Here is a 13,402-nt window from a genome sequence, read left to right as displayed (position 1 = left end):
AAAAAAAAAAAAAAAAAAGAATCCGTATGTGATGTCATCACTGAACATTTTATCCCAAGCCCACAGTTTAATCCCACTCCTATACTGAGAGTGGGAGGCATGACCTGCATCTTGCCACCACATGTGTACCCTTTGAGAAACTGATCTCAAGGAGCCTTCTTATGATGACTCCCTGGCTCCCTGCCCTGGAATAATTAGAGAATCTGTATTAACAATTTTTGCCTTTTTCCCAAGCCAGGTGATTTTCTGTAAGCATCACAAACTAGCAGTGGTTGAGGTTTTTTCAGGCTGTCTTGCCTCCCCCTCGAGTGTTTTCTTTGTTGTTAAAAAGAAAGCAGTGAGGAAGATGTCCAGTAATCGGGGAGACTCTGTAAGGCCTCTCCTCCAGTGCGTTCACAGACTCCTGCCTCCTCCAGTCACACTGAACCCAGCTTCCTTCCTGCAGTTCCCTCACTGCTCCAATTCGTGCCCTTCCCACATCCCCTCCCCAAACCTGCCTCTGCTTTCCTAGGTTCATTTGTTTGTTTTAAATAACATATTTCTCTAATGTACAATGTTCCTTAAGATTTTGGATTATTTCTTTTGCAGGTACAAATTCCTGGGTTAGAAAACTTGCAAGTGTTTGTTCCAGACACTCTTGCTGAGGAGAAGAGTATCATTTTGCAGTTACTCAATGCAGCCGCAGGAAAGGACTGTTCAAAAGATTCAGACGACGTACTCATCGATGCCTATCTGCTTCTGACCAAGCACGGTGATCGAGCCCGTGATTCAGAGGACAGCTGGGGCACGTGGGAGACACAGCCTGTCAAAGTCGTGCCTCAGGTGGAGACTGTTGACACCCTGAGAAGCATGCAGGTACATCTCACCTCCGACTTCTCAGCAGTGTTACTTAAAGGACTTTTAGTAAGAATGAACTGTTAGCCGCTCATGAATGAGGGGTGCAGCTACCCTAGTAATCACAAGTATATACTTCCCAAAATTATGCCTCAGTGTGTTAATAGGTAATTTTGCAGCGTAATTTGTACAATATATCATTCTGTTAAGTTAAATTATTCTGGAATATTTGAAATAAACCGTCTTTCTGGTTTATATCTTTTCTTAGTTCAGTCATGTAGTTAGACCTGTGGAGCTATGATCTAAAAGAAATTATGTCACTAATATAATTTGTAGTTCTAGAAATCCCAGTTCTCCAAGTATTCAGGTTTACTGGTTATTTAATTTTCACTTTTTGTAGTGAAGATTGTCCCCTCCCTACCTAACAGGGACCTTGTGACAGTTTCTATAACTCATTAGTTATAAACTGTGAGAAGCTTTCTCATTTATCTGTGTTCAGCTTAGGAACAGTCATGGTGAGTGTTCATATGCACCTTGAGCTCAGTCTCACAAGAACTGAGTATACACTGGCCTGCTGTGTCCCTTCACCCCAACAACTCTGCTTTTATATTCCGTCTCAGTGAATGGTTCCACTTCACTCACATGTTTAAACCAGAAGTGTGACAGCTAATATAAATTCAGCCTCCCACCTTTGCAGTTAATACCTTGCCAGAAGCATTTCCAGTCAATGATCCTTTCCCTGCATCCCCAGAGCAGCTTCTATAGTCAGAACTTTACCATCCCTCTCCTGAACTATTGCAGTTTCTTACTTTGAGTTTCCCTGCTTCAAACCTCACCTTCTGTCTCTCCAATTCTGTGTTTGTTTTTGTACTTCCAGAATGATCATTATAATACATCTGATTGCATCACAGATATACTTAAAATACTGCAAGGATTCTTTATCTCTTGAAGAACAAAAGTAATAAAGTCTTGATTTCTTAATGTTTTATACATTATAATACATCTGATTGCATCACAGATCTACTTAAAATACTGCAAGGATTCTTTATCTCTTGAAGAACAAAAGTAATAAAGTCTTGATTTCTTAATGTTTTATATAAGGCCCTTCAATTGATGTCTCTTATTCCTACATTTTCCTTCTTCACACTGCTCCAGTACACACATGCACACTCACACTCTGCACTAGCAGTACTCAACACTTGAAGTTCTAGGATAGCTCAAAGATGTCCTGCCTGCAGTCCTGAGGGGTTCTTCTCCATGGTGCTGAATATTCCAGCTGTCAATGCCCACTGAAGTGTGTTGCTATGTAGGAGAAGCTTTGCTTAAAAATGACTTTCTGATCAGATGGTTGTTGGCCTGGTATCCCTGAGATTGGCATTGTTTTTGGACTGGTGTTGAACTAGAATAACAACTAGTAACTGGGTTGGTTTTTGTGTCCTGTGCTTGATTTTCCTCCCAGGTGGATAATCTTTTACTAGTTGTCATGCAGTCTGCCCATCTCACAATTCAGAGAAAAGCTTTCCAGCAGTCCATTGAGGGACTTATGACTTTGTGCCAGGAGCAGACATCCAGTCAGCCGGTCATCGCCAAAGCTTTGCAGCAACTGAAGGTATCACACTGTTCTCTACATTAGCTGAGATTTTTCCTTTTTGATGAAATACTGTGGAAGAGTCAGTGTGTGGTAATGTGTGTAAGGTAATATCATCCAAGGAACTTGAGCTCTTAAATTGCCCACCCACTCACCTCTCTTCCCAATACATATTTTCTTACGTCTAAACTACAGATTCTGAGATTCCTGAAGCTGTAGAACTTTGTAGTTGGAAAGGATAGAGAATTGAACTTTATGTAACTTATTCATGATGACTACATGACTGGCTAGTGGCAAAGTTGAAAATTTAGGAATATAGGTCTCTTCATTCCCAGTGTAAATTTCATTCTCCTTTCACAATCTCCAGTATTTACTAGAGGTATTCCATATCAGTAGTGTGTAATAGAAGATTTATTGTTTTGCTTAATAAATCAACCAAATTAAACATAATAGAAAAAAGTTGCAGAGAAGCACAAAGGCCTTTCAAAGTTTATAACAAGCCACAGCCTGGCTGTCTTTTTCCGTTATTTTCTGTTTTTGACACTTTCTATTTTGTATCCCATGTATCCGTCTTGATCTCATCCACACTTTTGCAGGCAATCAGTTACGTCTTCTCACTCACATTAAGGCTTAACTTCTTGAAGAAGAAGCACTCTCTGAAGTTACAAGTCATTTCATAAACATTTGTTTTTCTTCTGTCAGTCTGATTTGTCTAATTTATCTATAAACATTTATTAACTAAATATTTAGGTTCTCTCTCTTTATAGATTGCTGGAAGAATATTTTGTAACCATAGTAAGGGAATTGCCTGATGGAGACCTTGTATGCACTCATGTGTAAGGGTAGAAAGGGAGACCAATTTGGAGCTATTGTGTTGCTGACAGAGGTGACGAAAGCTCGAGCTATGGCAGGGCTTCTCAGCCTCTTCAGTGTGGACATTTGGGCCGGTAATTCTTTGTTGTGGAGGTCCGTCCTGTGCATTCCAGGACGTTTAGCAGCATTCCTGGCCTCTACTTACCATATCCCAGTAGATTACACTTTTTCCTCCAAATTTTGACAGTCTAAAACTTCTCTGGACAATGTCTCCAGACGCTGAGGGGAGGGCGAAAAATCCACCCCAGAAGAGAACCCCTGGACTAGGAAGTAGCAGGGAAATGAGGACAGCCTGATTCGAGGACACCGTGGAAGTCGTCTAGAAGTACGTGGGCTTTTTCACTCTGTGGAATTGCACCCGTACTTATGGTTGAGCAACCATCCAAGAGGAGAAAACAACAGGTGGTTGATGTATAAAAATATTGAAGATAAAAGCATCTATTCCAAGAGCAGATTACAACTAGACTGTATCATTTTAAATGCATTTTTTCTCTTCTACAGAATGTCAAATAAAATGACATAATTTCTTCTATATTTGGTAATTCCTTTTGATAACTAAAAGTGGCCGAATTGTTTTGTAGTGGTTAATGTCTGTGTGATGATGAACGAAATCTTTCTTTAAAATGTTTGTAAGTATTGTATGATTTGCTTCGTTTTGCATTAATCCCGGTTTGGACTCTTTAGAATGATGCATTAGAGCTATGCAACAGAATAAGCAATGCCATTGACCGCGTGGACCACATGTTCACATCAGAATTCGATGCTGAAGTTGATGAATCTGAATCTGTCACCTTGCAACAGTACTACCGAGAAGCAATGATTCAGGGGTACAATTTTGGATTTGAGGTAGGTTCAAAATAAGAGGAAACACACACTACAGTTTAGTAATTGTTTGATAACTTACAGAAAGTTTTAGGAACCTTTTACAGTAAATCGGATATTGTAATCACAGCGTAATCAAGAATATCATCTTATATCACTGCTGTGTATCGGAGATGTTACTGTACTTTTAAACTGTTAGGTAGTTGTCCGACTTTTATTTGGTGCCAACAGCCAACTACTTAACATTTTAAAACTTTAAAGAGGTGTTTTATATCATGAAAGCACATTCTTAATTTAAACTCAGGAGTGAAGCATTTATGAAACTGCATATTGAAACACTATACTTTCCATAATTCTTCATAATATTCAAAATATAGAAATTTTAATTGGATTTCACTTTTTGTTTTTAGAAAACATTTTAAACAGACATGGCATTATAGTGTGTGGTATTATTTAATGATCATTTTCTTAATTTTGATATACATGAAATCTTCTTACAGTATCATAAAGAAGTTGTTCGTTTGATGTCTGGGGAGTTCAGACAGAAGATAGGAGACAAATATATAAGCTTTGCCCGGAAGTGGATGAATTATGTCCTGACTAAATGTGAGAGTGGTAGAGGTACAAGACCCAGGTAATGACCAAGTAGGATATTTCTGAAATACGTCATGTGGGGTTGGGAGTATTTGTTCATATATGTCCTATGGGATTTTTTTTGAGCAGATGACACAGAAGGGAGCACCCTAAACTCTTTGGTGATCAGGTTGTTTTTTTTTTTATGGAAAAATATATAGGGAAAACTACATAATTCTTGGGGAAAAATTTTTTTAAAAATTTGTTCCAAATTGGAGTTGTCTTTAAGGGAACTCATGTTCTCCTTTGACAAGTCTTCCTGATGACTAATGTTTTTTCCTCCCTCATGAAATTTATTCATTAAGAAACTGTTTTGGAATTTGCAGGGGTGAAATGGGTGAATCATCTGTGAGGCTCAATAGTAGCTCCACTAAAGTAAACATAGTTATTAAAGTGTCATGACTATGTGAAAAATAGCTGAGCGTTCTGTAATTTGTAATGGAGGGGTAGCATGGGGCACTTTTTAAAAGTCATTAAGCAATTTCTCCAAGTTGCTGTGCCTGAGACTCAAGTAGGAACTTTGTGCAAAATTATAAATACCATTGTTGAATTCAAATAAATAATTGTTGAATTAAGATGGGCACCTATCATCAGTACTAAAAATCAACTCTTCACATGCATACCAATAAATATGTATATCAAAACAAAATTAATTTTAAAAAATTATCCTCCATTTCCAAAGAGTCACCTGTCCCTACTCTGAAACCCAGAAGCAAAAAAAAAAAAGTGTTTTCGTCTAAATCAGTAAATTATAAATTAATGGTCACTTTCAATTGTAAAACATCAAACTGCTACAGCACTGTCTTGGTTGTTTTGTGATTGCTCGAACTTTTTCATGTAAAAAAAAAAGTGGAGCGCATCCAAGGATTATTGAATTTCTAACAAGACCAAGTGAACCTGCCTTTAAATTTCCAGCATATAACAAGAAGATGACTTCTTGGTATGGAATTATTTCTAAGTTTTTTCATTATAGAAATAAGCGTCAGTCACATCATCATATATATACTAGAGATATAGATGGTTATGTTTTATATGTAATAGTGTTCTTTTTTTTTTTTTTTGAGACAACAGTCTCGCCCTGTCCACGCCAGGCTGAAGTTGCAATGTGCTGATTTTCGGCTCACTGCGAGCTCCGCCTCTCCGGGTTTCACGCCATTCTCACGCCTCAGCCTCACCGAGTAGCTGGGACTACAGGGGCGCCTGCCACCTCGCCCGGCTAGTTTTTTGTATTTTTTAGTAGAGACGGGGTTTCACCGGGTTAGCCAGGGTGGTCTCGATCTGCTGACCTCGTGATCCGCCCGTCTCGGCCTCCCAAAGTGCTGGGATTACAGGCTTGAGCCACTGCGCCCGGCCGTAATAGTGGTTCTTACATATTTTTCATGTAATGATAATGCTGAGAAATTTAAAGTACTCCTCATAGCAGAGTAAGATATTTTTTTCTTTTTGTAACATTAGTGTTCAACTAAATCAATGTCTAGTTTGTAAACCCTGGCCCTTCTAACATATTTGATAGTTTTATATTTTTACTGCTATCGTAGCTGCTGCTTTGGGGCAGAACAAAAATTAGCTCTTTTACCTCAGTGTGCATCATTTGAGAGCATCTCGCTCATGTTAAATATTATCACTGTTAGTCTGATAAATGTCATCAGATTAGCATGATGTTGCTCATAGTGTGAATTCATTTATTTTATTCTCCCAGTAGTAGAGACAATTACATGAGAAGTTCTTTGCTTGTACACATTATTGTGTTATGGGAAGTTGACAGCTAATTTGCTTTTACTTACAAAAAATGAAATACACAGTATTATTTTAAATTACATACAGTTTGTGTTTATACCTATTTTCTTTTAAGCTAACTGAAAATAGTTTGGGTAGCATGTTTTTAAAAATACACTGAAAATTAATTTGTGCTACTTCCATAATTAAGAAAGCATGCCTGTTTTCTCTACTTTTCCCAATTTCTTTTGGTTTCTAGAGTTTACAAGCCTTGATGAATGAATGTATTGGCCATGTCATAGGAAAACCACACAGTCCTGTTACAGGTTTGTACCTTGGTAAGACAGCCGTTACAGCATTTCTTCTGGAACACAATGATTTGAGTGGACAAATCCTCTTGTAATTGCAGTCGTTTAAAATGGTATAAGAGGTGTCTTAATAATATTTAGGAAAACGACAATGAGAGGGACAGAAATGAGGTGTGTAGACAGATAACTCCACAGCAATCTTTCTACATCCGACAGGAAGATTAAAACGTCAGCCATAAGCTGTTCCATGCTAGCCAGCAGTGTTCAATTAATACATTTGTTTCTATGCCAGTATACCATTCTTTTCCCCCTTACCATCTTTTCTGATGGGGAGGAAAGACTGGAGGAGGGTGTTGTCTGCCAAGCAGGAGAAACCACCCCTGCTACAGGTGGCTGCAGATCACTTCCCTGTCCCTCCTTCCTCACCTTTGAGGACAGCAGTGTCCATTTCTCCACAGCTGTCCCAAGTACCCACTTTCCCACCAGCTGTAGTAAATTCTGATTTGGTTTTACTTTTTAAAAAATCAAGTTAAGGTATGCTGCTATATATATTACTTTAATTACAATTTTTGATTACAGTTTATGTACAATGTTACAGTCATATTGATTAATGCTTTTACAGTGTATGTTGGAATGTTGAAAACAAAATATATGTCAAAAAAAGCTATGTCTTATGCCATTCTTGAGATAGTTTGTAAATAAAACAAAACTGTATTTATAGTAAACACCCAAAAATGAAAACTTAGAAATTTTATGCAATTTAAATTACACAAAATATAATTCATAAATGGTAAATTTATTGAACATCAACTATATTTCATATAGGGTACTTGCTAGCTACAGAAAATTAGTAGAATGGGTTTTAATTGTTGGTTTTTTAATCTTCAGTTCATACCTCTTTTTCTCCCAAGGTTGAGGCTTTTGCCTAAGCATATTATGAATAATTTTGATTTTCTGATCTCTTAAGACTTCATGTTTCTCTAAGAACACGATTGATAGTTCAGTAAGAATTACTTAAAAAATATTTTATTACATAAGGAATCGTTTTCATTGTGGAAAATTACAACATAGAAAAGTATCTAGAAAATATGGAAGATGTACATTTAGAAAATTTATCGATGTAGAAAAAAGATGACAAAAGACCAAAGAAAACTGACTCATACTTCCTTAATCCGGGTAACATCTGAGTCGCTCATCTTTCAGTATGCCTGCCACTCCACCCTGCAGTGGGACAGTTCATTAATAGCGCTCTCTGGAGACCCACATGGTCCTCTGTCCTCTCAGCCACTGTGGGTTAGTGGAACGAACTGTGGGGACCTGGACAGCAATTGACCTGGGGCTGCTCATTTAACGTCATTGAGCCTCCCTTTTTAATGAGTGAACTGGATGCTAATGAGGATTAAATAAGTAATAACATTGTATAAATTCTAGTGTTCCATACACAACAAGGGTCATCATTTGATTTTGTGTTGTTTTCTTACAAAAGTAATGAATGAAAATGAGAGCACATCAACTGTCATTTTGTTACTACTGCTTACTTTCTTCCTTTCCCTCTGTTGTAAGCGCATAACAAATAACACCCTGGTATGTAAGCTTCCATATTTTCTGTAGATTCATATAATCACACAAATACATTCTACCTGTACCTTTCTCTGCGAGCATTTCATCACACAGTCATTTATAGGGTGGTTTGTTTACAATTGTAGAAATGTTTCTGTGTCAACAGGTATCGATCTCACTGGTTCTTTTCATTGGCCACACTGTGGCTGTCATGAATGTACTGTAATTCTTTCTACCATTTTTTTTATGGGCTTTTTTTGTTTTGGCCATGAAAAGCATCTCTATAATCAGTGTTTACCAATAGTGAAATGTGAACATCCATTTTGTTTATTAGCGATTTGAATTTTCTTTCCAATGAAGTGGAAAGTTTTGCAGTGTTACGTATACCTACTATTAAAATAATTGCTTTGTTTCATGCAAAACATATATGTGCACATGGTTTTTTTTTAAACAGAATGTCTTTATTTGTAGGAAAATTTTTACTAATTTTTGACTAGTTCCCAGTGTCTTTGCTTAATTACTCACCAAATCATTTTTTTTTTCTTTTAACCTTTGTTACTATTGAATGTCTTCCATTTGCCATTGTAATAGCTAGGATAATGAATCAGAGAGACAAATTGCCTGAGGTTTTTTTGTTAACAGTCCCTTTAAAGTTTTGTAAATTCTGCAAGGGAACTTCAGATCTCTCCATTTTTACTACTTCTGTCTCTCTTGTTTCACCTTATTAATAGGAAACAAAATCATGAAGAAACAGGTTAGGATAAAACTTATTTGGGGTAAAACATATATAGACTGAAAGTATTAACATGAAGAGAAAATATGACATTAAAAAAATACTAAGGAGGGTTAAAACAGATTGTTAAAAGTCAAGAAGAGAAAAAGCATGTTACGGAGAGTAGGCAAAATATAACACATGTCCGTTAATATTGACATCTAGTTATTGGGAAAGTGGAATTGTCAGCATATTTGTAATCACTAGATAAGAGCTCTAATTTTAAATTTTATCTAGTTTTAAATTTTTATTTTAAATTTTATTCATATTTATCTATTACCAGAATATGTAAAAGAAAAAGAGAAGAAAACATACTCTTGAAAAAAATAATGACTCAGTTAAATCTACCTGATCTGGTTTAAAGGAACTGGAGTAAAACTCCGTGCACTCAGGAAAATGACAGCAACCTCAAAGGCAGGACCTCTCAAAATGTCACCAGTGACCACAATCTTTTTAACGTGTAGATAACATAAGAACTCCTTATTATTAGGAGTATCTCTAAAATGAGTTAAATCATTTGTTTAGCTTACATTATGTATGTTTTACTCCAGTATTTTAAAAATGTTTTTTGATGGAGAAAACTGTAAATATATAATAGGGCTTTACTGACTTTTAAAAAGTGACATTTTCCATAATATTTGTATATGTAATATTATTTTTTACTTATATAAATGGACTTACCTTGGTCATTGGCCAAAATAAGTGACATTCCATTTTCCATTTGACTGTTTGGTTTGATGATTTTCTGTGGACCATATTAACAAGTTGCATTTGTTGCCATTTTTGCTGGCAGCCATTCATCGGAACAGCCCCCGTCCTATGAAGGTACCTCGATGCCATAGTGACCCTCCTAACCCACACCTCATTATCCCCACTCCAGAGGGATTCAGGTATTTGGTGCTTGTCTAGTCATTTGCTTTATAGAGTGCTCTCCGATATGCATGCTGATACTTTTGAAACTACTAGATGCTTGCTCTGAGAGCTAAATACCTTTTCCGCGTTGTTCGTACATTTGTAAAAGCTCTTTCTTGCATTATCTTGAAGCCTTTAGTCGCAAAAGAAAAAGATATGCAAATTTAAAACAGACCTGTACCTTTCAAGATAACTTCATTTCTCAGCTTATTTATAACCTCAAGCTACTAAATGCTTTCAGGCTTTGGAGTCATTTTTTCCTTTCCTGCCTTTGAAAAATAACCTTCGGAAAACAAATTTGAATGTGGATAGTGTAGTCAACATTTGAAAACAATACGAAATACCACTAAAAGTGGAGAAAAACTGGAATGACTTTTCCAGATTCAATTTTTATCTGCATATGTAATTACAAAGCAACGTAAACACTAAGCGAATTCAGAAACTATAGTACATTCACGATAACTGCCTTGAATGTGGTGGCATTTCTGCATCTTGAGGTAGTGAGCACCTTCTCTCGCTGTATAATCACTTTTTAAAAGTGTAATTTTATTTAACAATATTTGCTAGATAAGGACCACAGTTTTTTTTTTTAAAGCTGTGTGGGGACCAGGGTGCAGTGACTCACGCCTGTAATTCCAGCACTTTAGGAGGCCGAGGCGGGAGGATCTCTTGAGCACGGGAGTTGGAGAACAGCTTGGGCAATGTAGCAAAACATCGTCTCCACAGAAAATACAACAAAGATAATAGCTGGGTGTAGTGGCCTTTGCCTGTAGTCCCAGCTACTCGGGAGGCTGAAGCAAGGAGGATCACTTGAGCCCAGGAGGTCAAGGCTGCAGTGAGCTATGATTGCGCCACTGCACTCCAGTCTGGGCAACAGTGTGCGATGCTGTCTCAAAAAAAAGAAAAGCTTTGAAGTTAGATTTTTTCTTTTTTACACCTAGACTCAAATCTCAAAGAACAATTTGCATTTTATATTTTAAACATATTTCACCCCTTGCCATAATTTATTTTAATTGAAAAGATTTTCAAGTCCATTCCCTCTTCTCACATGTGTTCCTGAAGCTTTTCTTCTTGTCTTAGCACTCGGAGCGTGCCTTCCGACGCGCGGAGCCACGGCAGCCCTGCTGCTGCTGCTGCTGCTGTTGCTGCCAGTCGGCCCAGCCCCTCTGGTGGCGACTCTGCGCTGCCCAAATCCATCAGCAGTGCCCATGATACCAGGTAGTCTCACCCCACCAGCGTCCCGTACCCTCATCACCCCTCACATGGGCTTGCACAGTGACCAGAGCATTAGGGTGTGTGCCGGCTGTGGCTGGGCTTCTTTGCTGTGGTGTGTGAGTGATGCTGTAGGGCCTTCTGCAGGTTGTCACAGCCTGAAGGCTCTGGCACTGACCAGCACAAATAGATACTTGTCTGATGTCAGTATTTCTTTGGAGCTGATATTAGCCAAAATGTCCAAAGACTTTGCGAAGAATAACTTGATGGAGTATCCTAGGAAAGGACTGGTCCACAGCAGAAGGGGACATGAGCATTTTGCTTCATGGAGCCTGGAGTCATGAGGTGGTTAAAAGATGACATCTAGTTAATGATCTGAGGTGGTAACATTTTATTTTTTGGGGAAGAGCAGTTTTCTAACCAAATATTCTATTTTAAATAATTGTTGATTAGAAGTAGTTTATAGAACTGGAAAAATGAGTTCATGGGGTTTGTATGTCATATGGACAATAGATCAGTACTTGAGAGAACTCTCAGACAACTTGGCAAGCCCCAGAACAGTTAAGTCTCGCATTGTCTTTTGTATTAGTAAGGAGGGTCTTGTAGGTTTTCCCATTCTAGTTATATTTTGGCAGAGGATTTCATCATGTTCTCCTATCCTAAGTGGAGGAAAAGCTGTTGTTCTCTCTAAATTTCACCCGTATACCTAAGTAGGAGGAATGCTGTCAGTATTCCCATCTTCCAGTGCGAGTCAAACCAAACTATTTAGGTTGAGGGTATCTGCTCTTAAAAGATCAACTTGTGATAGAACCTGGGGCTCTGTGTTCAGCTCTGAGGAGAAAATAGTAGAGTTATCAGGAAGATGATGCCTGGCTTTAGATTTTAAAATAGACTAAAATGTTTTTACACTTACTTTAATAACAGTCTAAAATTTCTACAAATATTTGCAGTCTTTTCACTCATTAATTAATACTTCTAAATTTTAGTGAGAAATGTCTATAACCTAAAAAATGTCAAAGTATTTTACAGCTTAAGCAGTCAACTAAAAAAATTAACAACATTGAACAAATTCCCATTTAGCTTCCTAATTTTTATGTTTAGAGCTTTTCATGGCTAATATCTTCATATATGCTTTTATATCCCTATGAGGGCTGCCAAAACTGTCTTCTTTATTCATGCAGTACAGACTGAAGTGCTTTGGTCTAAAACACAGTCATAATTGAGGAGAGTGCTGGCCCCCTGTGGCTCCTGCCTCCCACACCTGCTGTGTCCATGTTCACACGAGACTGCTCCTGAACTGGATAATGGGGAGTGACCTCCCTCTTTTGAAAGGTTGATATGCTGTGTTTTAAGGCATTTATAAGTTGGTAGTGTGGTACATTACGTGTATTTTAGTATAAGAGTTAAATACTACAGTTGGCCTTTTCATGGAGTTTAGTCTTTGCATAAGCAGTTTTTCAGCATTTCATCTTAAATGCGTAGCATTTCATAAGTATTCATCTTAAGTTTATACATACTTAGACAATCTTGGATGTTTAGAAATTTTAATGGTATCATAGTGTGCTATCTTGAAGGATATTTTTTACATAGGATTCCCGTTCACTTTATGACCCTGTGTGTGTGTGTGAGACAGTAGGTAGAAAAGAGCACAGCCACGTGAAGAGGTGTGGGTGGTCATCAGACTCCCTGCTGCATTCAAGCCCTGCGTAAGCCTCAGTGCCTTCACAGTGAGCCTGGTTCATGGGCCCGTGAGTCACTGGTGGATTCGGCTCACTGCTCCTGAGGCAAACTTCACAGACCCGAGGTCTTGTTTCTCAACACAGCTGTGGGTTTGTGAATGTGCCACGGGGAGGCAGAATGACACCAGTGTGTGCATCCCTGCCACAGCCATGGGGTATAGCCCTCGCCTGTCTTACAGATACTTCAACCAAAGTTCAACTTCAATTGACCCTAGAGGTTTCGATAAGTATTTTTAATTGATTTTACTTTACCTAGGAAATACCTCTTCGGGGCTTACCTTACCATCATTTGTACAAACACTTTGCAGTGGTGCTGTTGCTGAGGCTTGCTCCTGCTGTCTCTCAAGAGCTGATGGCAAATGTTTGAGAAATTTTGCAAGTTGTTATACCACAGAAATTGGCAAACTCTACAACTCACCTCCCCATCCCCACA

The 13,402-nt window shown here is 38.0% G+C and overlaps 1 protein-coding gene across 1 annotated transcript in view; it reads left to right on the top strand.

The window, feature by feature from the left end:
• Positions 1–13,402, top strand: part of MAP3K4 (mitogen-activated protein kinase kinase kinase 4) — a 140,244-nt gene that overhangs the window by 109,779 nt on the left and 17,063 nt on the right. The window contains 8 exon segments of the mRNA XM_017869565.1: positions 2,294–2,443; positions 3,980–4,141; positions 4,618–4,787; positions 5,643–5,655; positions 5,658–5,690; positions 6,726–6,792; positions 9,900–9,996; positions 11,099–11,236. Coding sequence (XP_017725054.1) covers positions 2,294–2,443; positions 3,980–4,141; positions 4,618–4,787; positions 5,643–5,655; positions 5,658–5,690; positions 6,726–6,792; positions 9,900–9,996; positions 11,099–11,236 — 830 coding nt within the window.

This window comes from Rhinopithecus bieti, unplaced genomic scaffold (genome assembly GCF_001698545.2).
Source record: "Rhinopithecus bieti isolate Rb0 unplaced genomic scaffold, ASM169854v2 scaffold_3948, whole genome shotgun sequence".
Lineage (NCBI taxonomy): Eukaryota > Metazoa > Chordata > Mammalia > Primates > Cercopithecidae > Rhinopithecus > Rhinopithecus bieti.
This window is presented reverse-complemented; position numbering and strand designations above follow the sequence as displayed.